We start from the raw sequence: 23981 nt of genomic DNA, 5'->3' as shown, positions 1-23981 counted from the left end.
AACTTCCAATGTCATAGTAACCGCTCCCCACTCCCACTGTGAGCATCTCCAAGATGCTCCTGAGAACATCTCAAGAGGAGTACCACCACCCCCAGAAAGGGCAATGCTTATCAGAAAGATGAGAAGGTATCATGGTACATTTCAGTGATGGACAGGAAGCCAGGATGGAAAGGAAGGCAGAGAGAAAGGGAAGAGATATTTAAATGTGTACAGATGAGGTCCAAGTGCCCCCAAACCAACGGGCTTCCATCCCCTCCACCTGGGCACTTCAGACTCATGAGAAGGGAAATAGAAGAATGTGGACATTATAATTCCTGGGCTTATATTTGCTGTTGCTTTTGTGGGAGACTAGACTGGGGTGTTCAAGCAGAAGCCAGGAGACCAGTGTAGCAAAGAGAAAGGAGGCATCACACAAGAGGTTGGTCTAGGTTGGAGCCAAAGTCACAGATTCCATGTTTGACCACTTAAGGGAATTGTACAGTCCTCTTTGGAGGAAGATAACCTTACAGTCATGAGAGCCTCCACATGGACCTTAGTGGTCTCCACGAACCACGGCATGGAGATTCACTCATCCCATCAAGTTCCTCAATATCTCCTTCAGGGACCGAAATGGGGTGGGGGGGGGTGGGCACGCATTTCGTCCAGTCTTACCTTGACTGGAATGGTGCCTCTCTTTTTCTCTTCTGCAAATCACACCCTCCCAACGCCAGCAGGGCGCCTGCAGTACTCTGAGAGACCTGAATCCGGAGAGCTGCCAGAAACCAGTTTTAGCCTAGTCATCACCTTGGTTGTGAATTTCATATGGATGTCAGTGGGGCAAGGGCTGCTGTGGGGAGGGAACACTACACACATGGCTCAAGTTCTTGGACTGCTGGCACCTCTCACTAAACAAATCACAGACAACCTCTCTCACGTCTAGGACACGTGGACTGGTATCACCAACCATCCAGACATTGCTCAGATGCTGCTGGGTGTTGCTCAAGCTTTAACACATTCGGTTTAGAAACAGAAGACGGAACGGAGTCCATATGCAAGTTGGTGTTCCTGATGGATGAGGGCAGCTGGGGTCCTCAGGCTCCCTGGGACAGTACCAGAGCTGGGATGTACCACTGAAAATGTCCTTTGTAACCAGAACTGCAGCTAAAGTCAGGTGTGGAGTCTACATCAGCATTTCCAATTTCATATTTTGTCCTTGAACTCTTTACTTACAAGCTAAGAGAGACGTTTAAATCTGGATTTGAGACTCAGTTGATTAACTTAGACAACAAAGTAATAAGAGGGGAAAAGATTTCTTGTGTGTTTTTATATACTGTGGAAGATTTACAAATTCAAAAGAATGTTAACCTAAACTTTTCAAAACTAAATCACTGAGTAATTATTTTTTCCAGCTGATAAATGTCTCAGCTGATAAATGGCATATATGTGTCTAGTAATAATCAATACAATAAAATTATTGTAATGCAAAAGAATTTGATGTCCCCAGGAGTTCCTGGCCATAGATTTCTTTGGCATCGCCAAAACTATACAGCAGAATTGGCACATTACTACCTACAAGCCAAATCCTGCCCACCACCTGTGTTTGCAAAATAAAGTTTTATTGGAACATAAACACACCCAATATTTTTACATGTTGCAAATTGCTGCTTTCACACAACAACAGCAGTTACATAGTTGCAGCAGAGACTATAGCCCCCAAAGCCTAAAATATTTACTGTCTGGCCCTGTTCAGAAAAAGTCTGCCAACTGCTGCTCCTTATTTAAATGATCTTACTATATGCGTACCTGGCTGTTTAGGATGGAAAGTCTTGGAAGGAGATGTCATGTGTGTTTACACGGCTCCATTGAGAACACAGTGCAAAAACCTATCTTCAAAGCTTGTGACCAGTGTTGTCTGAATTGGATAATGATCTTATCCTCCAGATGGAAAAGAGTAGACAAAATGCAAATGGGTCTTCTAAAAATACTCTCTGGTTAAAGATAGGGGACGGGAGGGACAGCGATCGTGTGTTTGCAAAGTGCTGTAAACGATACCCACGCAAACTGCTACTTTCCATTCTGGAGGCCATGTTCACAGAGTCTCCAAACAGACAGTATCTGGGCCTGGTGATTCCTACCACGCCAGCCACCATGGGACCTGCAAAGGGAAGGACAGAGGTGCATGACCAGTCTGCATTTCCCAAGTGTGGGACTCCACAGTGCAAATCAGGTCAACAAAAGCAAGTCAATAAATATTCGTGAAGTAGCCTCTGGGGGCAAAGCCTGGAAATAGACCTCAGGGTTTACAATGAGGCAAACTACAGAACCCACAGACTTTTGGTGGAAAGCAACATAATCAACTGTTCTGGATTGAATGTTTGTGTGTCCCACCCCAACGCACATGCTGAAGCTCTAACCTCAATATGACGAGGAGGTGGGGCCTTTAGGTGGTAATTAGGTTTAGAGGAGGTCGTGAGAGGGAAGGCTCTTATGATGGGACCAGTGCCCTTATAAGAAGAGAAAGAGACACGAGAGCTCTCTCTCTTCCTGCACCGTGAGGACGTAGGAAGAGGGCTTCCCCAGAATCCCCCATGGTAGAATCCTGACCTTAGGCTTTCCAGCCCCCAGAACTGTCATAAATGTGGGCTGTTTAAGCCACCCAGTCTATGGTAGTTTGTTATAACAACCAAACTGACTAAGACAGAAATTAATGACAGTGTTATTCATGCACTGGAGATGGAAACAAAGCATCAGTGGCACAAACACGGGAGTAATTCATCCTGGTTAGGAGTCAGGTTTTATTTTAGTTAAGCTGTGGAGGGTAAGTAAGAGCAGGTCTGGCTACATCGTTTGCAGGGCCCGGTCTCAAATGACAATAAGGGATCTTCCACTCAAAAATTATCAAGCATTTCAAGACAGTAACAGAATGGCATTAAACCAAGTACAGGTCACTTCTGCACAAGTCACAAGCCCATGAGTTTGACAAAAACAGAACATATCAAAGGGCATTTGATGCAGAGGCATGGAGGGAAAGCAGCCCAAATAAATGTCCTGGTTCGGGGGCTCCTCCTAATTTGGGTTCAACGCCTTGGAGTCTTTGCTCGTCCTTGTTACCAAGCAATCTGACTAACTAGAAATACACATGCAAAGAGAATTCAATCTTTTCTTTCCCCTGAAGATGCTACCATTTGCTCTCAGGGTTCCTAAATTAAGCCTCAGACCTAGGATGTGAATTTAGAACTACCTGCTGCTGTGTCTGGACCACAAGGCCACCTGCCCTTAGTGCTGTCTACCGGTGTGGAGGCCAGTCCAGAGCTTAACCTTCTCCTCAGGCACGTGCCCAATCGGGAAGCGGATGGTGGCACTGAGGAAGTGCAAGGACGTCGTGGCAATCTCGTCCACGTGTTGGGTACCATTCCGGATGGGAAGTCCACTAGCCACCATGTATGCATCTCCAATGGTTTCAGCCTGAAAATAAAGCAAGAAAGTGGCCTTGTGTTCATCGTGAGGGAGGCTGGGGGTGATGGTGGGGTCAGAGACAAGGCCCCTCATTACTGATCCTGTTTGAGGCCACAGCCTTTGAAGGGTCATACTCCCTGACCTTCATTCCATCCAAGTCCCAGCATTTCCTCGAGTTCCTACTCTTGTTCTGGCTCCTACAAAGCCTTCCTTCCCTCACCTCTTCCCCACAGTCTCTGCTTTCTTCTCTGAAATCTGAGAGTGCTGGTGATTATATTTCCCCAACCCTAGTTCAAAACCAGTCAGACAGGCAGCAATATACTGATGGGGTAGATCTTGAAGGATCACACGGGTCCATCGAGTGCAATCCATCTTATCCAAGCTGAACTGTCTTCACTCCACACAAGGGCTCTTAGATCCAATTACACATATGCTTATATTATACAAAATACGTATAAATGTATGTACCTGCCTGATCTGTCCTCTTTTTCCCCAATCCTCCTAATAAAATCATCTTTCAGATCCTTCATTCACCACAGAGAATAAATGACAAGTGTAAGCATAAAGTTACAGCCCCTTCCAGATACGTTTGCTTTTCAGCAGAATCCAAAGATGATGTGGAAAATGTGGAATTTCAGGCCTTAGCCAGGCAATAAGACCACGTCTGCTTCCTGGTGACCCTAAAATGACCCAAAGCCAGCAAGTACACAAGTCTAACTGCTTCTAGGCTACCTCTCCCCACCATGGGCACATCCCTTAGCAATAGAAACTGATTTTAGCATTAGTTCATGCAAAACGTAGCTAAGAAGAAAACAGTAAGAGGAAATCCCAGAGGAGGCTCGTCTAAGCAGAGCAGCTTCCATTTTTGTTGGGTGAATGTGATCTGCTCTTTGTGATTACCTGTACCATCTTTCCTTCTGCTCTTGACCAGAGGCAACAGCTTTGGGGAATTTGGGGGGATAACCATTGAGGATGTGTTGCCAGGGGACATGATTGCACTGTCCCAAGTCTTCCTGATTCCAGGACCACAGGCAGAGCCCTGCAATCATGGTCAGAGCTGGTAAACTAGTGGCTGCCCACCAGGTGCGTGTGAACATGGGCACCTTGGAGTCATGATCTGGCCCCATCTGAACAGCCAGAAGGCACACAAAGTGGCCTCATCATCACCACCAGTGAATGAAGCCAAATTATTATGTTGCTCTCCTCCCCTGCAAGATTCATTTTTCACTCTAGGTGATCCTGTTCATACATCCCCAGTGTAGCACTAGGCGGGTGGTTGCTGTCTGACCTTTAGCCGTGAGTCTGATAGTCTAAGCTTGGGGGTCTATCTTCACCTGAATTGCTAAGGGCACAGTAACAGAAGTGAGACTCACGACAGATCCAAAGACAGTCTTTAAAGGAGAGTAAATGTGAGCCTCTCTGAATGTGGAAAAAATATATTCAGGAGGGAACTGGAGGAATTAGCCAGAAGAAGGTCAATGCCTGTTTTAGAAATGTGTTTACTGTGAGATAAAATAATGGAAGGAAACAGAGGGAACAACTGATGATTCTTGACAAGCACCTACATCTGTGATGAATCAAGCCCTTTTCCAACAAAACAAACAGGAATCAAATATTGAGTTTCTGCCATGAATTGAGATAGACTGCCCGCCTGAAATAGAACCTTCCTCCTGGCTGAGGTCTAGGGCTGGATTAATCCTCACTCATGCCCGGAGACAGCCTACAAGGGTCATGTGTGTCTCCACAACCCAGGAACCAGGTGTCTCACCTTATACACATCATAAGTTTTAATGATGTGATCGAATAAACTGTACAGGTCCTTAAGGAGCTGCACAAGTTGCAGCAGGGAGCTGAGAGAACAGAGTTTTGTGAATCCAACAATGTCAGAGAAAAAGATTGTCATGGACTGAAAATGCTCTGGTTCCACGGCTCTTCCAGCTATGAGCTGTTCTCCAATGAAGCTGAAACCAGAGAATAGGATCGTTTTTGAACAGTATCATTCATCTTGTCTCCTATAGACCCCTACAAAGTCTCCCTGGTAGATCTTTTTCTTCGGTGGGTTAGATTTTGGGGTCACAAAAATCCATCATCTAGAGGCATTCTTTTGACACCCATTTCTCTGCCTGCATTTTCTCTAAAGAGATATTTGAATTGGTGGGTATAAATTCAGGGAGGGGTGAGAAGCAGTTCACATAAATGCCTTTTCAAAAAGATTTTCTCCCTGAGGGAATTTCATTTGCCCCAATTGGTCATAGAATTTGATTTTAACGACTCAGTCTGCAGATGTGGAAGCAAATGTAAACATTCATCGATCCACAAATTAACATTTCTGCTTCTATCAATCAATCTCACACTGACACATTCAAATCCCCAGCCCCATTTCTTTGTCAAGACACATAAGAAGGGTGCTGGAATTTTTTTTTTTTTTTTTTTTTTTTTTTGCGTTATGTGGGCCTCTCACTGTCGTGGCCTCTCTCGTTGCAGAGCACAGGCTCCGGACATGCTGGCTCAGCGGCCATGGCTTATGGGCCTAGCCGCTCTGCGGCATGTGGGATCTTCCTGGACCAGGGCACGAACCCGTGTCCCCTGCATCGGCAGGTGGACTCTCAACCACTGCGCCACCAGGGAAGCCCAGGGTGCTGGAATTTTAACAGCAGATGCTCTTCTAAGTGTTTAGAGAGTGCACAGGTGATAACAGAGCCCAAAAAAAGCAAGTTTTGAATCTGAAGTTATTGGTGCCTATTGCACTGTGCAAAGCATTTGGGCAGACATAAAATCTTTATATGCTGAGGGTAGTAATTAATTGGACTCCTGAAACTAGAGCGCCATCTAGTGGTCCCTTCCTCTTGCTGCATCCCCTATATTCCATCCTTTACAGACCTGCGTTCTCTAATTCCTGTGGATTCCAGGGCCTTGCCTCTATCTCCCTTTACAAGGTGTACCAAATTACACACAAAATGCTTGACGCATTTTAGAAGAGACTAACATTCTCTTAGCAAAAGAACACAGGAAAGAGTCTCTCCATGTGAGGTCTCCTTAAATAGCGATGGTGTTGCTTCCTAGTTTGTCAAGGCCCCTGCTACTTTGGAATACCTGGGCAGCATTGTACACAGCAGTTGATCCACTTTCCTCTTCTCGGCCATCAGCTAGTTGGTCCTCTCTTCCACCCCCTCCTCCAGGTGATTGGGGTACACTCTCAGCTTGCTCACCATACTGTTCAGTACATTCACGCCGCTTTAAAAGAACCCAGAGATTTAAGTCTTTTTCCAAGAACTTTAGGGCCACAGTGGAGAACAACTTCCAAGTATACATTCCAAGACAACATGTCTCGCCCTTAAGGTTTCCTACTTAAGGGTTGCCGATGGACAGCAGTGAAATGACAATGGCCAAAAGGCCGCCTGGCAGGACAGAGCCTGTCCTTTACCAGCCCTGTGAGCTTGAGGGGCACCCTCTGAGCCTCAGTTTCTTCATCTGGGAAATGAGGATAGTAATACATACCTCCCAGGGTCATTCTGTAGATTCAGGCAGATAATGAGTACTAAGGCTGTGTCTGGTACCCAGTGGGCACTCAACAAACAGTAACCTTCACTGCCCTCCCCACCACCCCCACTTCCCGACATGCTCCATGTCAATCGTCATGGTCACGCAGAAATGTAGATTTCAGGATGGGTCATTCTTTTCTTTTCAGACGGCAACACCAGATGTTTTCTTTTCAAACGACAGATGTAAGGGGCGTTTCTAGATCCTATAGGCTCTTGTTTTACTTTTTTTTTTTTTTTTTTTACGGTACGCGGGCCTCTCACTGCCGTGGCCTCTCCCGTTGCGGAGCACAGGCTCCGTGATGCGCAGGCTCAGCGGCCATGACTCACGGGCCCAGCCGCTCTGCGGCATGTGGGATCTTCCCGGACCCGGTCACGAACCCGCGTCCCCTGCATCGGCAGGCGGACTCTCAACCACTGCGCCACCAGGGAAGCCCCCATAACGTTTTCCTGATGGAAGGGAAAGTGGGCCTTTTCTCTGGAGATTCACCCCAACATACCTTCACCATGACCACCATCTTTTCATTTCCCTCCTCTTCTGACAGGGAAGGTCGAAGCGGCGCTGACGCCCTGGGGTCCTTGATTTGGCTGGTGATTTCTGAAATCCATCTGGGGTTTAAGTAGCTAAATGTCTGAGCTTTGTGCCATTTAGGACACTTCACTTTAAACAGACATGTTTTTAAATTTGTAAATTGAGTTTTTAAGTAAACTGAACAGATCAGAATTTCAGAGAAATCTGAATATTTTACAAGAAATATTAGGAATCCTCCTGGAAAATGGGGACGCTAATGTAAAACATATAAGCACACCCTAATTAATCTTTTTTTTGATAAAGTTTTTTTCTAATAGAACTTTTCTTGAAATGAAGCATATCTCCACGTGCTTTCAGGAGCGTATAGCATTTGGTATTAGAAATCCTCAAAGTGTGCTTTACGCAATTTGCATTCCATATAAAATGTTACATAAAACTTATTTTAACAAACAATAAATGTTAACTACTATGTCCCACTTCTGTGTCCCACTTTGTAAACCTACTTTCTTTCACTTCCTCATTGGCTTCTACCGACATTTATTAAACATTCTGCTTAACCAGGTTTTGTAGAGGAAATAATATTTTGAGAACAATGTATTTGTGTTTTGGTAAAAAAAAACACTGTGGTGTAACAAAATGAATGAATCTTAAATGTATTACTAAGTATAAGAAGCCAGTCTGAAAAGGCTACAGACTGATTCTGTTTATATGATATTCTAGAAAAGGCAAATTATGGAGGCAGAAAATAGCTCAGAGGCTGCCAGGAGTTTGGGGAGGAGAAGAAGTTGATCAGGGGAAGCACAGGGGATTTTTTAGGGTCATAAAATTATTCTGCACGATATTGCATTGGCGGATCATGACACCACACATTTGCCAAAAGCCATAGGACTTTACAGCACAAAGAGTGAACCTTAAAGGATGCAAATTAAAAAAAATATCAGCTGGGAGATTGGACAACTGCAAGACAGAATGCAGACTGTGACAAAGGAATCTGTTTTACAAATGTGTGACCTAATCTCATTGAAGGGGATGGGGGTAAAGTGCCGACGTAAGTAACTTCTGAAACAACTAGAGACGGTGAGGCTAAAGTCAAAAGGAACTACTCAAAACCACTACACTCCAGTTGGTAGAATCGCCTCTCAGGGAGGTACAGATGAAGAACTCTGAAACGACTGTACTCAAATACTGGGATTGAACAAATAAGTAAGTGGATGGCAGATGGTGGGAGCCAGGATTCTCGCTGTTGGAAAGGGAGGTTATGGATCAGTGATGGGCAGAGACCAAAGTAAATGAAACATGTGATAACGACATTGGAGATGTCACTATGGACCCATGTTTAGCTTAATACAGATACAGATGGGTAGATAGAGCTAGGAATGTGTGTATACATAGGGGTTAGTATATACCCACATATTATCTTGCTCTGTCCATGAGAGGGTGTAGAAGCAACAGCATCCCAGTAGCAACAAGCACATCTAATGTCCAGGTGTTCATTCTCCAATACAGGAGCCAGGGCTTCTTAAGAGAAGTAGCTGAGGGGCTTCCCTGATGGCGCAGTGGTTGAGAGTCCGCCTGCCAATGCAGGGGACTCAGGTTCGTGCCGCGGTCCGGGAAGATCCCACATGCCGCGGAGCGTCTGGGCCCGTGAGCCATGGCCGCTGAGCCTGCGCGTCTGGAGCCTGTGCTCCGCAACGGGAGAGGCCACAACAGTGAGAGGCCTGCGTACCGGGGAAAAAAAAAAAGAGAGAGAGAGAAGCAGCTGATTCTAGTATTGGAGCAGGGAAAATACAAGATGAAGCTAAAGCATCTTATACCACCAGAAACTAAGGAGGCACAAAACAAAACACTGCCATGGGTGTATGTCAAAGTACACAGAAGCCAACTGGAATTAAATGGTCAAAGATGAAACACTTTGAGCCACAAAATAAATAAAGAAGTATTCGATTATAACTCAAAATATAAAGTTACTATATAATAAATTATATATAAATATCATAAATGAAATATAATAGGAAATTGAATGGATAGATAAATGGGAGAGAATAGACAAACCTGTAGAAATAAATTCCTAGCAATTTATGTAGCTATTTCTCCATTCAAGGTGGTGGAGCAAACACCCCCGTCCTTAGGTGAAGATTTCACATCGTGACCTCTTTCTTACCGGGACAGTATAGGAAGAGGGGAAATCAAGTCTCAAACGTTAGTGGGCATCAGAATCACCTGGGGAGCTAATTAGACACAGACCCTGGGCCCACGCCTCACCCCACCTCTACCCCCAGTTTCCAGTTCAGAAGGTCTGCAGTAAGGCCTGAAACGTGATTTTCTAACAGGTTCCCAGATGATCTGCTCCTACTGGTCGAGGGGCCACGCTAGGCCAGTGCTCCGCAGACTGTGGGTCTTCCACATCACCTGGGATCTTGATAGAAAAGCAAATTCTCAGGCCTGACCCCAGACCTACTGAGTCAGGAACCCTGAGGATGGGACCCAGCAATTCTGTTTGAACAAGGCCTCCAGGTGATCCTGATGCCCATTAAAACATTTGAGAACCATTGGTCTAGTGTGCGCAGAGAATCCGTACTGTTTCCAGTACCAGGATTGTTGGCAGGGGTGTATGGGAAGTTAATGGAAGGGTGTGTTTCTCCATAAATTAGGTGCACATAGTACTTTTCCTGGTTGTGGTCCTGTGTATCTATCGTCCCCTGTGACCAGCTCTCATTTACCCTGGTGAGCAGAGGACTACAATGAGGGGGAAATATACAGATTGTTCACAGCATTCCCACACCTTCCCCACCCACCCCCACCCCCCGTTGGCACCATCACATGGCAGCTGAGCTTAGCAAGTGTAGGTGGGCTCCTGCCTGGGTTCAGTGGAGGGAAGATGTGTCTAGCTGCTGGGTTCCAAATTCAGATGCCCCTGGATCTGAGATTAACCTTTTAGGTTGAGTCTCACGTCTGCTTCATTTAGCCACAGATTAGAATCAGAATCTGCTTTCAAAGCAACTAGCACACTCAGAAAGCCTCCAGGGAATGCGTGATGCTCTAAAGATGAGAGTTGGGATAGGCCACTGGGGATGGGCTAGAAATGGTAGGCAAGGCAATAAAAAAGAAATGACGGGAAAAAAATCAAGAGACAAGAGTGGGCTGGGTTTACATAGAAACACACACACACACACACACACACACACACACACACACACACACACACACACACACTTCCCTATCCTCTCTCCAAGATAGTGGTTCCCCACCTGAACTGCATGTTAGAATCACCTGGGGAACTTTAAAAACCCGGACGCCCAGGCCATACCCCAAACGAGTGACATCAGATTCTCTGAGTCTAAGATCCAGGCCTCAGCAGTTTTTAAAGTTTCCCAGGAAATTCCAATGTGCAGCCAAAGCGGAAATTAAAAGTGCCAGGGGGTTCCACCTGCTATACATTTTCTTATCAATTTTGATCAAATTTTGCTTCACCTCCCATTGCTTTTGCCCTTAATTCCCTCATGGAATGTGCTAAGAGACAACCTGGCCAAAAAAACAAACAAAAAAAACCCAAACCTGAATATATCCTTTGTAAGTAGAAAATTGGACACCATTTATCAAAAATTTTAAATATGTTTAAAATACATTTACCTTGGGCTTCCCTGGTGGCGCAGTGGTTGAGAGTCCGCCTGCCAATGCAGGGGACATGGGTTCATGCCCCGGTCCGGGAAGATCCCACATGCCGCGGAGCCGCCGGGCCCGTGAGCCATGGCTGCTGGGCCTGCGCGTCCGGAGCCTGTGCTCCGCAACGGGAGGGGCCACAACAGTGAGAGGCCCGCGTATCGCAAAAAAAAAAAAAAAAAGTGAATAAAATACATTTACCTCTTCAATTTCATGAGCAGAAGTCTATCCTGAAGGAACATTCACACATGCCCACAAAGATACAAGACTGCTCGTCGCAGCAATTTGGAACAGCAAAAAATGGAAAACAGTCAAAATGTCTATCAATAGATAATATATGACATAGCCTTACAATGACAAATTTTGTAGTCCTTAAGAAAGAATGAGGCAAATTTGCATATACCAATATGAGGTAAGAGATGCCCAGAGAGAAGCCACAGCATGAGATCTTCTTGGGTTATCTGGGTGGGTCCTAATCGAAGGACAAGTGTCCTCATGGGAGACATACAGAAGAGATCTATACAGAGAAGGCGGCAATGTGAAGATTGTTCTACATAGACCCACATGGCCACAAACCCAGGAACGCTGGGGCAGCCACCTTGGAAGAGGCAAAGAATGGATCTTCCCTAGAGCTTCTAGAGGGAGCTCAGACCTGCTGAACCTTGATTTTGAACTTCTAGCCTCTAGAACTGTGAGAGAATAAATTTCTGTTGTTTCAAGCCAGCAGGCTTGGGGTTGTTTGTTACGGCTGCCCTAGGACACTAATATAAGTCATAGAGGCCCCATCAGAGGCCTCCAGTGATCTCCCAGGCTATTGTAAGGACTTAGTTTTCACTCCCCAAATGGGAAGTCAAGGGAGGATTTTGAGTTGAGAAGTGACACAATCTGACTCATTTTCTAACAGAACTGTTCGGGCTGCTCTTCTTGAATAAATTATATAGTTCTGAGTTTCTTGATTTTTTTTTTTTTTTGGTAACCAAACTGCAATTTGTCTTCTAATTATTTAAAAAATATGAATGTTAAAAATAAAAGAATGGAATAGATTCTAAATTAATAAACATTTAACAAAACAATAAAAACAAGCACTTAAAAGCTAGCCCGAATGACCAAAGCCGGCCAAGGAGTCTCTCCCAGCTTTACCCTCTGGTGCCAGGTTTAGATCATCAAAATGTTCGTGGTCCTGGTGGTGGATCAGCTCCCTCATCAGGATGGCAAAGCTGTAAACGTCTCCCTTCAGGGTGCCCGACAGGGGCACATCTGGGAGCCATCCAGCAGAGCTCTGCAAAGCCGAGGATGTCAGCTGCCGGGTGGAACTGGAAAAGCCGCTCCTTTTTTCTCAGGGAAGCACAGGAGCAGTGAAAGCATCCAGCCCCTGAGAAGTCAGCCCTGATAGTTCTAGACTTTCTCCATATTCACACACTTGGGGGTCCGTGTGTGTGAATAGGGAGGAAATAATCAGGATGATCCTGCCCTAACATGTTAACAGCAGTTAACTCACAACGGTGCAATCGCAGGTGGCTTTCCTTTTCCTTTTCCCTTTCTATATTGCCTACAGTAAAAAAATGATTTAACAATTCATAGAACATAAAACTAACCACTTGAAAGCGAACAATCCAGTGGCCTTTAGTACACCGGCAATGTTGTACAACCACCACCTCTACCTAGTTCCAAAACATTTCTAACACCCCAAAGTAAAACCTTGAGCCCGTTAAGCAGTTTATCCCCATTTCCCCCACCTCCCATGTCCTGCCAACCACCAATCTGCATTCTGTCTCTACAGATGTATGTATTCTGTATATTTTATAAATCTACATTTCTTTGGCAGTGAGGTTTATAGGTTTATATCATTATAGGTTATAATCATGAAAAGAAAATATATTGGGGGATGGGGAGATAGAAGTGGCTGCTAGCAGGTTTTCAAAATTTCCGCTTTGCCTTTCTCTGCAAGATACCATCCTGCCCCCATATTATAGAAACCTCCCCATGTACACACAGTGAAGCTGCTGGGAGTGTGCTGCTTCAGAGACAGGCAGTCAAGGTGGAGGGCACTGGGCTCATCAGGGCCCAGGACAGTGCAAGGTGAGACTCAGGAGTGTTCAGTAACTTGGAGAAGTAGGAAGAATCGTAGAGTCTCAATTCGCGCACGTGTAAAGGAGGGTTGGACTCCGGGCGGTGGGTCTGATCTTGAGATGCCCATCAGAATCACTTGAGAGGCTTTTAGAAAACAATACGAGGACTTCCCTGGTGGTCCAGTGGCTAAGACTCCATGCTCCCAATGCAGGGGGCCCGGGTTCGATCCCTGGTCAGGGAACTAGATCCCGCATGCACACCGCAACTAGATCCCACATGCATGCCTCAACTGAGAGTCCGCATGCTGCAACTAACACCCAGTATAGCCAAATAAATAAGTAAACAAACAAACAAACAAATAAATAAAATACAGATGCCCAGACCCCTTCTTCATAAATTCTGATTCAGTTGGCATGGGGTGGGACCCAGCCCCTTGCATATTTTTTAAAGCTTCTCAAGTGATACCGGAGCGCGGAGAGGTTGGAGAACTACTGAGCTCATCATCTGTAAGGTGCCTGGCAGGTCGCGCCTTCTCCCTGAGAGCACAGGATGAAGACGCGAGGAGACACAGAGGACTGACGAGAAGGGCAGTGACTCACTTCAGGTCACCCAGCTAAGCCAGGGTGGGAACTAGTCTCCTAACTCAGACACCCCACCATGGACTCGTGCCACTCGTGGGCGTTATTTTTTCCTCATCTCCTTGGGTGGCTGGAATAACCACATACCATCAGCCCCAGAGGGAGGCCCACCTGCAGGTACCCGTGCACGTGAGCCTCAGAAAGCAGAGGTGGGATAGGAGCCCTTTACCCCTCTCCTGACAGCTAGTGGGTGCAAGACCTGCCAACAGTTACCCGAGCGGTCCGTCGTTCTCTCGTTGTATCTTCTGTACGTCCAGCCATATTTGAGTTCCCTCAGCCCAAATCCTGACAGCTTCACCTGCATCCGTCTGTCCACCAGGCAGCTGGAAGGCTTCAGGTTGCCAAGGGATCCCAGTGGGCTCCTGTGGAGGAACAGCAAGCCCTGAAGAGCGGAAATGAGCAGATGAATCAGAGCAGGTGCCAGCGGACGCTGCTGGAAGAAACAGAGACACAGCGGCAGATGGACAGAAACAGACAGACCCATGGCGGGAGACATGCCCATCTTCACGTTCATTTGTTCAAGAGCCACTAACACAGCCCCTCGCCTAGGGGGTCACCCCGGGCAGGAACCCCCAAAAAGGAGAAAACTATTTCTGGCCCCTCCATGTGGAGCCACAAACGCAAGACCAGCTTAAAATAAATGTAGCCTCGTGGTCAGACTCCTGGGTTCAAATCCCAGCTCTACCACACAGTAGAGGGCAAGTTACTTTTCCCTGTAAGCCTCACCCTTCTTGTCAAAATGGAGATGACGATAATCCCCCTCGGGGTGGCTGTGGAGATTAAATGTAATGATACCTGCGAACCACCAGACATGGTGCCTGACACAGAGTAAAGACGGCTACAAATTATAATGAAAAATTTGTATGAATATAATAAAGGAGATCAACAATCTAGAAACAACACTATGCAATTAAAATATTATTTTATTACCTACATATTGAGGATTATATTCCATTACTATCTACATAGAATGGTTCTATAATAATAGAATATTATATTTATTACATGCACTTAAGGGTCCTGTTTGAGCACTTCACAGGGAGAGGCAATGAAATGAGGAACGCTGAAAAATTCTCATGTCATTCACTGTGTTCTTAAGAGGTTACGTCAATTATTTGTATGCAGTAATGAAGCACTGTTATTTATAAAGAGGACAGAACAAACTCTAGAGTCAGAAGACGTGTTCAAGTCTAGACTTCACCAGTCAGTCTCTTCAAACAAATCACCTGGGGGCCTCGATTTCACCATCCATGAAATGGGTCTGCCTTAGACGCCTGCTACTTGAAAGATGTCCCAGGGAACAGCAGCAGCAGCAGCACCTGGGAGCTTGGCAGAAATACAGAATCTCAGGCGCTGCCCAGACCTACTGGATCAGTCTGTGCATTTTAACCCGATCCCCAGGAGATGCGTGTGCTTATTAGTCTGAGAACACCTGTCCTTGTCAATTGTTCCCAGCCCTGGCTGCACATTAAAATCACCTGCGGAGCTTAAAAAGACCATATCAACGCTAGGGCCCAGATATAAGAACCTATACTAGCTGCAGATTACCTCCCACACAAACCAAGCCTGCGGGCGGAGGTGAGTGATCAGAATGGAGGAAGAGGGCTTAATCTGAAGGCCGGCTGAGGGAGCTCCATCCTCAAGGCAGTGATGATTCTTACTTAGCAAGGAGATGAGGGCGGGGGATGGGGATCTCTCACAATGAAGGAACTCAGGGTTTTAAACTGCTCCCAGGGAGTGGGGACAGAGCTGGGAGACAAACCCAGGTCCAGTCGCCTTTGAAGCCCAGCCACTTCTAAACCACTAGTTTTACTGTTTCTGGTGCCCTGGGTGACTGTAAGAGGAAGGTGGGGGAGGAAGAGGGTAGGTAGAAGCATACCTATTCTTCTGGCACCACTGCCAGGTTAAATGAACCACAAGTCCAGCTGAGTCACACGGTGTGGTTACGAGAAGTCATCGGCCCTCGGTACCAACAAGAAGGAATGTGAGGAGGGCCCCTGAACGGACTATTGCACCCAGAGGCCTCCTGGGCACCAGCTCTGGGACTCACCTCTTCCTCCAGCAGTGACGACAGGCTGAATCATTGTCAGCTTTAGCAAGAACCCTGAGCTAATGTTGCATTAGAAATACAGGCTAATACAGAAAGCAATAAGGAAACACTCAGGACAGTGGGTACACCATGCCCACCTCGCCCCCTAAAAGATCAGGAGGCCGTGTTCCCTTATCAATCTGTGTATTTGTTTTTTGAGGTGATAAAGTTGAATCACATTTTGGAAACACAACTCAATCAGACAGGAAGGGCCTGGGTGGGGCTCCCTCTGGAATGTTTCCAGCGAGGTTCCAACAGGCTGAGAGGTCTGGTCTTGAAATCTGGGGAGACCTGTGTCCAAGCCAGAGTTCTCTCTGACCTCACGGAGACCTTTCCATTCCACAGGAGTCTCCCTGACACACACGACTGTCCCTGCCCTTGCTAGTGCCAGGCCCACCCCCAGCATGAGACGTTCCACATTCTAGTCGCTGCTGACCACCCCTGACATCCAGGTATATTAGCGGAGCTCCTTCCATTAGGACAAAAATAACATGTTTCAGGATGCTGGAATCCTAGGAATGTAGTCCTCTGCAAGAGATGGCACACATCTCTTTGGTTTTTTGTTTGTTTGTTTTTTGGTGGGTTTTTTTGCGGTACACGGGCCTCTCACTATCGCGGCCTCTCTTGCTGCGGAACACAGGCTCCAGACGCACAGGCTCAGCGGCCACGGCTCACGGGCCTAGCTGCTCCGCGGCATGTGGGATCTTCCCAGACCAGGGCTCGAACCCATGTCCCCTGCATTAGCAGGCAGATTCTCAACCACTGCGCCACCAGGGAAGCCCTCTTCTGTTACTCTTAGTCCCCTTTCAGCGAAGGTTGGCATTGCAGCTTCCTTACAGGATCCCATAACGTGTACATTCCATTTCAGGAGATAGCGAGCCTACCAAAGCAAGGTGTCAAGCTGTCCTCTGTCCTGGCATGGAGTGGAGGATAGACTCAGTGACCTAGAATAGCTGATGACCACCAGGGAGATTTTCCCCTTCAAAGTGTCATTCGCACCCACCCCAGCATTTCTCCAGAGAATCCTTCGAGTCAATTCTTTTTTTTTCTTTATTCGAGTATAATTGCTTTACAATGGTGTGTTAGTTTCTGCTGTATAACAAAGTGAATCAGCTATACATATACATATATCCCCATATCTCCTCCCTCTTGCATCTCCCTCCCACCCTCCCTATCCCACCCCTCTAGGTGGTCACAAAGCACCGAGCTGATCTCCCTGTGCTATGCAGCTGCTTCCCACTAGCTATTTTATATTTGGTAGTGTATTTATGTCCATGCCACTCTCTCACTTCGTCCCAGCTTACCCTTCCCCCTCCCCATGTCCTCAAGTCCATTCTCTACATCTTTATTTCTGCCCCTAGGTTCTTCAGAACCGATTCTTTTTTTTTTTTTTAGATTATATATATATATGTTTTAGCATACGGTATTTGCTAACACATATATATGGAGTCAATTCTTGAAAGCAAAATGCCTCCACTGAAAAGCCTAAATCTACTAGTCATTCACACCATGGTGAGAACTTACTAGCTTTCTCTTTACATCCAATATAAATGATGCCAACTGTTTTGACTGGGTGGGAGACAGATCACCAGAGACTAGAGCACTTCCCTGGGCTTGGTGGGAAGGGAGGGAAAGTGGGTGAGGGGAAAGAGAGAGGAGCCCAGAGGAGGAGAGGATGCCAATCACATCCTCCTATTTTATAACCATTCCACCGCCACTTAAATAATTTCTTATGTACACTTCATGACTTTTTTTTTTTTTCTCTAGCTTAACTTTAAGCCATTCAAAGATGGAAACAAGTCCTTCTCTTCATATGAAAGTACCCAGAGTATGACAAACCCTTAACAGACACTCAATAAAGTTTTACTGAAATAATGAGTGGTGGCCCAGGGCTGTCGTCAGAAACCAGTCACAGAGAGGTTTCTGTTTGTTTATGTCTCCTGGTAACAATACACTGGCTTCCCACTAAAGCCTGGGAAGTCAAAGCTTAACAGGGCCATTAAGACTCAGCTCCTTACACACAAAGAGCAATCAAATTCTTGAGGAAGAAAACTCCTTCGACGTCCATTAAACCTACGTGGAGGCTGAGTAATAATAATAACAACAACAATAATAGCTAAAATATATTTGGTACTTATTTCGGCTCAGATACTTTCTAGCACTTTGTGTATATTAATTTACTTTATTCTCACAACAAAATATAAGGTAGCTCTATTATTATCCCTGTTTCACACGTGGGAAATGAGTCGGGTGGGCCATATCGGTAGGGACTAGCATTCTGAGGGTGCTCTCCTCAGCCTGGGCTAAAATCCAGCTGCTCTTCTAAGCTCACCGCATCTGCGGTTACCATTAGAGGGGAAGTAACTTACCACAGTCATTCAAGGAGTCACTGGCCCTAAAACCTAGGAGGGCAGAGTTTACATTTCACCCATGTATTCCTCACAGCACCCAGGCAGGCTCTTGCCCATAGGAGTCTGTCAGTTGATGGATGGGAATGTTGATTGATGGACGGACTGTTGATTGACAGATGACAACCAGCCTTGTCCTGCTGCCATGTGTCAGAGTGAGTGACTTCCCCACCAGGACCCATTCCCAGGTCATTAGCTTGGTCCCCTCAAAAACACTAATAGCATTTGTTCTTTACACGGGTTTATGTGATACTCGCGTTGACTCTGTCATATGCAAATGAGAGCTTGAATATCTAATCAATTTCATTGCCTGAGTTTCTCAAAACATCCTAGAGAACACAATTACTTGGAACATTACCAGTGACTCAACCAGAAGCACAGTGATCTTCGCGGGTTCAGTGGATTTGATTCTAATGCTTTGGATGGTGTTGAGCAGAAATGATACAACCTGAGGCAGAGGACTCTAAATCTAGTGACCGGAACTCTCCTTGGAAGAAACCATAACCTGCCTCAATATTGAGAAAGTTACGCAGTCTTGAGTTTTACAGATACTTCCTTGTTCCTGACATGAAGCTGGTGGTCACATGCCTCGGGAAAGATGGGCCCAGGAACAAACTTCAGATGTAGATATGACATCTTAGGAGATGAAACCAAGCTCACACAATTTCCCAGAACAAAGAGACCCGACCCGTGGCAACTGCGCTGCTAATTTCATCCCCTGCAGGCAGCCCAGCAAGATAATTCAGGTCTCGAAATTAAACCAGAGAGGAGCTGTTCTTGGATGAAGAGGCAAAAGCACTTATAAGCTTCTTTATTAGCTGCCGCTAATCTAACCTGAGGTAAGATTTACCGGGCTTCCCTGGTGGCGCAGTGGTTGAGAGTCCGCCTGCCGATGCAGGGGACACGGGTTCGTGCCCCGGTCTGGGAAGATCCCACATGCCGCAAAGCGGCTGGGCCCGTGAGCCATGGCTGCTGAGCCTGCGCGTCTGGAGCCTGTGCTCCGCAATGGGAGAGGCCACAACAGTGAGAGGCCCGCGTACCGCAAAAAAAAAAAAAAAAAAAAAAAAAAGATTTACTATTTTACTTACCTTAAGGCTTCCTCTTTTGCAATATTGGGTGACAATGCAGATGTTGGGTGATTCTGTGCAAATACCAAAGAAGGGAACAAAGTTTTCATGCCTTAATTCATACATCTGAAAATGATAATAGTAATACTAGCTTATGATTATAATGTGTCTTCTGCCCTAGGGACAATGTTGTGTGCGTTACACACTTTCAGCAATTTTTCACAAAGACCCTGTGAGATAAGAACTATGACTGCTCCCATTTTACAGATGAGGAAACTGATATCAAAAGATAAATTAATGTGTTAAAGATCATACAACTTAGTAGTGGCAGAGCTGGGAGGTAAATCCGGGCAGTCTGCCTCCAGCAAATAAACGAGAGGCATGATCAAAGTCCCCCAAAGTCACGGGGATTAACTGAAGAAGTGGACCCCCTGAGCCTGACTCCCCTGCAAGGACCAGCTTCGAGAGAGACAGATACAGACACAAAGAATGAAGAGGCAGAATTAAGGCCAGGAAGAATTAAAGGCAAAAACAAGCTAGGAGAGCTCCCAGGATGCAGGTGCCTGGGTCAGCCATAAGCATCTGAGGTCTAAATTCTGGGCTCTTGGCGGGTGGGGGTCATGGGCCAAGTTAAGGGAAGCAGCTTCCCACCATTGTCCTTTGGGGTGAAGGCCACCCGCACCCCAGGTGGGAACAGGGAGCTGGCAGAGGCAAGGCAGAGGGCAGCAAGGCTTTGCCTCCTCCCAGGGCTGGGGGCCTCACCAGCCGGATTTCCTGCAGCACAGACGGCTTCCTGACCCAGGCTCGCGCTTGGGTCACCAGCATCACAGATGGCCACATGGTTTCCCTGGAACCGGAGACAAAGCGGAATTTTTTTTTTTTTTTTACATCTTTATTGGAGTATAATTGCTTTACAATGGTGTGTTAGTTTCTGCTTTACAACAAAGTGAATCAGTTATACATATACATATGTTCCCATATCTCTTCCCTCTTGCGCCTCCCTCCCTCCCACGTTCACTATCCCACCCCTCCAGGTGGTCACAAAGCACTGAGCTGATCTCCCAAAGCGGAATGTTCTTAACCCAGGCTGATTCAGAAAAAGCTACACTCAGAAAGAGCTAGGAAGGGGGGCAGGAAGACTGGCAAGAAACCCACCTACAGAAGGGATCATCGAGCTCCTCCCTGCTCAGCTCAGCCCTCGGGTGGCCCCGTGCTGTGTCCAGGAGCGGAGCAGCTGCTCAACACAGCAGACCTCATTTAACAGGCAGCACAGCCCTGCAAGGCGGGGTGGGGGGGCAGGGGGGTGATTAGCCCATTTCCAGATGGGATCCCTGAGGTTAGGGAACTAGTTCAAGGTCACACATCTGTAGGTAGTACAGCCAGAATTTGAACATCTGCATACAGCCACTCTGCCCTCAGAATTACCCGGTAAAGCCCTACCGGGGCATGAAATAGCTCTCTGCCCTGCTGGTTCTCAACAGAGGAGCTTAAGTCCCCAGAAATCATCACACTAGATGAGTTACTGCTGTTCCCTCTCGACACAGGTGTGCCTCTCTGGGATGGCTGTGAAACAGGACACGATTCAGGTGCTCTCAGTAGGATGACCAAGTACCGATGAGACTACGCCTTTTATAGATGAGGAAAATTAGCGCCAAGGTTAATAGCAGTTAGTAAATGAGAGTCAGGACTCAAACCCTGATTTCTCTAACCCGAAGTGTGAGGGCTGAACTGCTACCCGCACCACTCTCGTGTCTGTGCCAACATCACAATGTCGTGGTTAAGACTCTGGGGTCAGGCTGCCCAAATTCAAGTGCTGGCTTTGGCCCTTAACTAGATGGGTGACCTGATGACACAGTCATTTTCCTCAATGAGCATCTAAGGAGGTGAACTCTCTGTGTAACACTCCCAGTGCCTCCCCAGCACCTAGAGAATATATTTTAAACAGAGGAGCCCTGTTTTTCTAGAAGAGTCTTACTCGGAAGCCTAATGTAGAAAACAGTAGCTCAAAGCAGAGCTGCTGTAGTTGAAGAGAAGAGGCTCAGAATTCCTCCCCACCACCCCTACCGCATTCCATCATTCACCCAAGGCCAGACCAGTGAGCCCCAGAATCCCTGGGACACTTGAAAAATAATTTACAAACGAACCCCAGTCTCCTGGTCATAGCATGTTGAAGCCTCCTTGACTTGGTACCTGCCAAGTCACCTTTTTTTCTTGAAAGTCGTAATTCACTTATTCAGTGAATAGTATATGCAAAGATACCAATAAAAGGAAACATACTATAAACTACAATTTTGAAAATAAAGCCAATATAACGGGAACAAAATACACGTAACGTGAGAAGAATGTTTGATTGTTGACCCATCATGCTTTCCTTACTTTTATAATGAACCTAAATGTCTTTAGAACAAACCTGTATACCTTGGTCTAACTTGAGTGCTTTCTAACAAGCAACAACATTCTAGAACACTTTTCTTTCGCTTTGAGATATTTAAGATTCACACATTTGTTCAAAAACATAAATTCTGATTCAGTGGTTGATCTGCATATCTTGTTATTCTCTGGATATCATGAGTAACGTGGATTCCTGAATAAGCACTATATGAAATTCTAAAATTCTTGATCTTTGACGTAAAATTTATTTCAGTTGTGGGTTTTTTTTTGTTTTTTTTTTTTTGCGTTACGGGGGTCTCTCACTGTTGTGGCCTCTCCCGCTGCGGAGCACAGGCTCTGGATGCGCAGGCTCAGCGGCCATGGCTCACAGGCCCAGCCGCTCCGCGGCATGTGGGATCTTCCCGGACCGGGGCACGAACCCGTGTCCCCTGCATCAGCAGGCGGACTCTCAACCACTGCGCCACCAGGGAAGCCCCAGTTGTGGGTTTTTAATCACTTGAGATGAAAGCAAAATTCACCCCCTCCCTCCACCCCCCCTCCCAGGAACAAAGAGCTCTTATTAAAGTATAGAAACTTGGGTCTGTCTTTCTACTCTAGAGAACAATTCTCACTAACCTTTCTGGGAAGGCAGTGAGTATTCCAGAATAATCAATATATGCTTGCAAAGATTATATCAACAACAAAAGCAAAACAAAAAAGGAAAGAAAGAAAAGAGACTTCAAGCTTAAGATATGCATAAAAATAGTCATGGCTATATTTTCTGGAATTATGTAACTGTTATATACTTATCAAATAATGTCATGCTTATTAAATGTGTGCCCAGCTTCACAGCCCTGAGAAGCCCTCAGCATACCCTGCGTTACTTCTCTCCTGGTCACCACTAGCGAACCCACTCTCCCCAGATGTCACCTCTTCTCTGAAGCCTTCATGATGCTGTGACATTCAATCCCTCTACCCGCGGGGTTTCTGCCTCAGCTTGTAGACGCCTCCCAGAGCACTTACTTCCGTCGGAAGGCATCCATCTGTGGCGTGCCTTGCACTCTGCTTGGCCTGCAGTAGACAGGCAACACGTGTGTGTTGAGCCAATGAATTATATTGTCTTAGTTATCAGTAGTTTAAAGGAGTTAATGCGGTTTTGAAAATAACTAAACGTTCCCCAGGAGACAGCGTTAATATTTGAACAGGCTGTATGGGTTCTTCTACCCACCAGGGACCAGGGCTGAAGGGAACTTCAGAAGCCATCTGATCATTTTTAAGTATTCAGAAACTGAGGCTGGGAAATTATGTTCCCAGCCAAAAAGTGGTAGTTCCAGAACCGGAACTCAGGGCCTAAGACTCTCCATTAAGAGCTCACTTTATAAATGAGTCAGCCTCCGCCCCCAAAAGCTCCTAGATCAGGTCCCTTCCACGCATCACCAGCAGTGAGCAGGAAGGTGGATGTCTGGGCCAGGCGTGGCCTCACCTTGTTCTGGGACAGAATGGTGATGTCATCATAATTGATTTGCCACCAAAGACCTTTATTTTGCCTCTGCAGTTTTTCCCTCTGTGTCCTTAAAATCAGACCTATGATGACAGCTCCCAGGTTGGTAATCAGGAGGGTTACAGTGAAAATCACAGCAGTCACACCTGGAGGGCATATCGTTACTCAGGCCCACCTAAGAGCACAAGTGAGCACATCCCGGCCCTGCCAAACAGATGGCTCAAAAGCCGCCCAGGCACGGGTCCAGGTTAGGGCACACAGCATCCACTCAGGCCTGTCTTTTCCAGGAATCCTATTGGGCCCCAAGTGCGTGGTCTTCCCACACCCCTCTGGTTCCCGCGGCAACTGCACTCACCTCCTGCTTATATAGAAACGTCCCTTGTAGAGAAAAAAAGGATGACTTCTAAGACCATCGCCACCTTTCATTCAACATTTACTGTGTGCTCTCCTTACACTTGTTCTCAGTTGTGATCCACCTCATTCCAGGCCTGGGCTCCTAACCACCAGGCAACACTCCCTTGTCCAGACTCTACCTCCATAGAAATGGAATTCCTGAGACTCAGATCTCAGGAGCCAGGTTTCCCCAGGGCAGAGGTTCTCAACAGGGGAGGCCATGACGTTGCCTCTCCAGGGGATATCTGGCAATGTCTGGAGACATTTGGGGCTGTTAGA

General features: G+C 46.4%; 1 protein-coding gene across 1 annotated transcript in view; it reads right to left on the bottom strand.

Annotated features, from left to right (window-relative positions):
- Positions 1 to 23981, bottom strand: part of LOC307175168 (guanylate cyclase 2G-like) — a gene marked incomplete at both ends in the record, with an annotated part of 38546 nt that overhangs the window by 720 nt on the left and 13845 nt on the right. The window contains 15 exon segments of the mRNA XM_079900033.1: positions 652 to 681; positions 684 to 751; positions 2036 to 2134; positions 3270 to 3444; positions 5204 to 5396; positions 6529 to 6581; positions 6585 to 6669; positions 6934 to 6947; positions 7475 to 7635; positions 12307 to 12501; positions 14088 to 14256; positions 18635 to 18664; positions 18668 to 18700; positions 19460 to 19564; positions 20201 to 20285. Of these exon segments, the coding sequence (XP_079756159.1) occupies positions 652 to 681; positions 684 to 751; positions 2036 to 2134; positions 3270 to 3444; positions 5204 to 5396; positions 6529 to 6581; positions 6585 to 6669; positions 6934 to 6947; positions 7475 to 7635; positions 12307 to 12501; positions 14088 to 14256; positions 18635 to 18664; positions 18668 to 18700; positions 19460 to 19564; positions 20201 to 20285 (1495 nt within the window).

Source organism: Stenella coeruleoalba (genome assembly GCF_951394435.1).
Source record: "Stenella coeruleoalba genome assembly, chromosome: 16".
Classification (NCBI taxonomy): Eukaryota; Metazoa; Chordata; class Mammalia; order Artiodactyla; family Delphinidae; genus Stenella; species Stenella coeruleoalba.
Note: the sequence above shows the minus strand (reverse complement) of the source record. Positions and strands in the feature narration are given on the sequence as shown.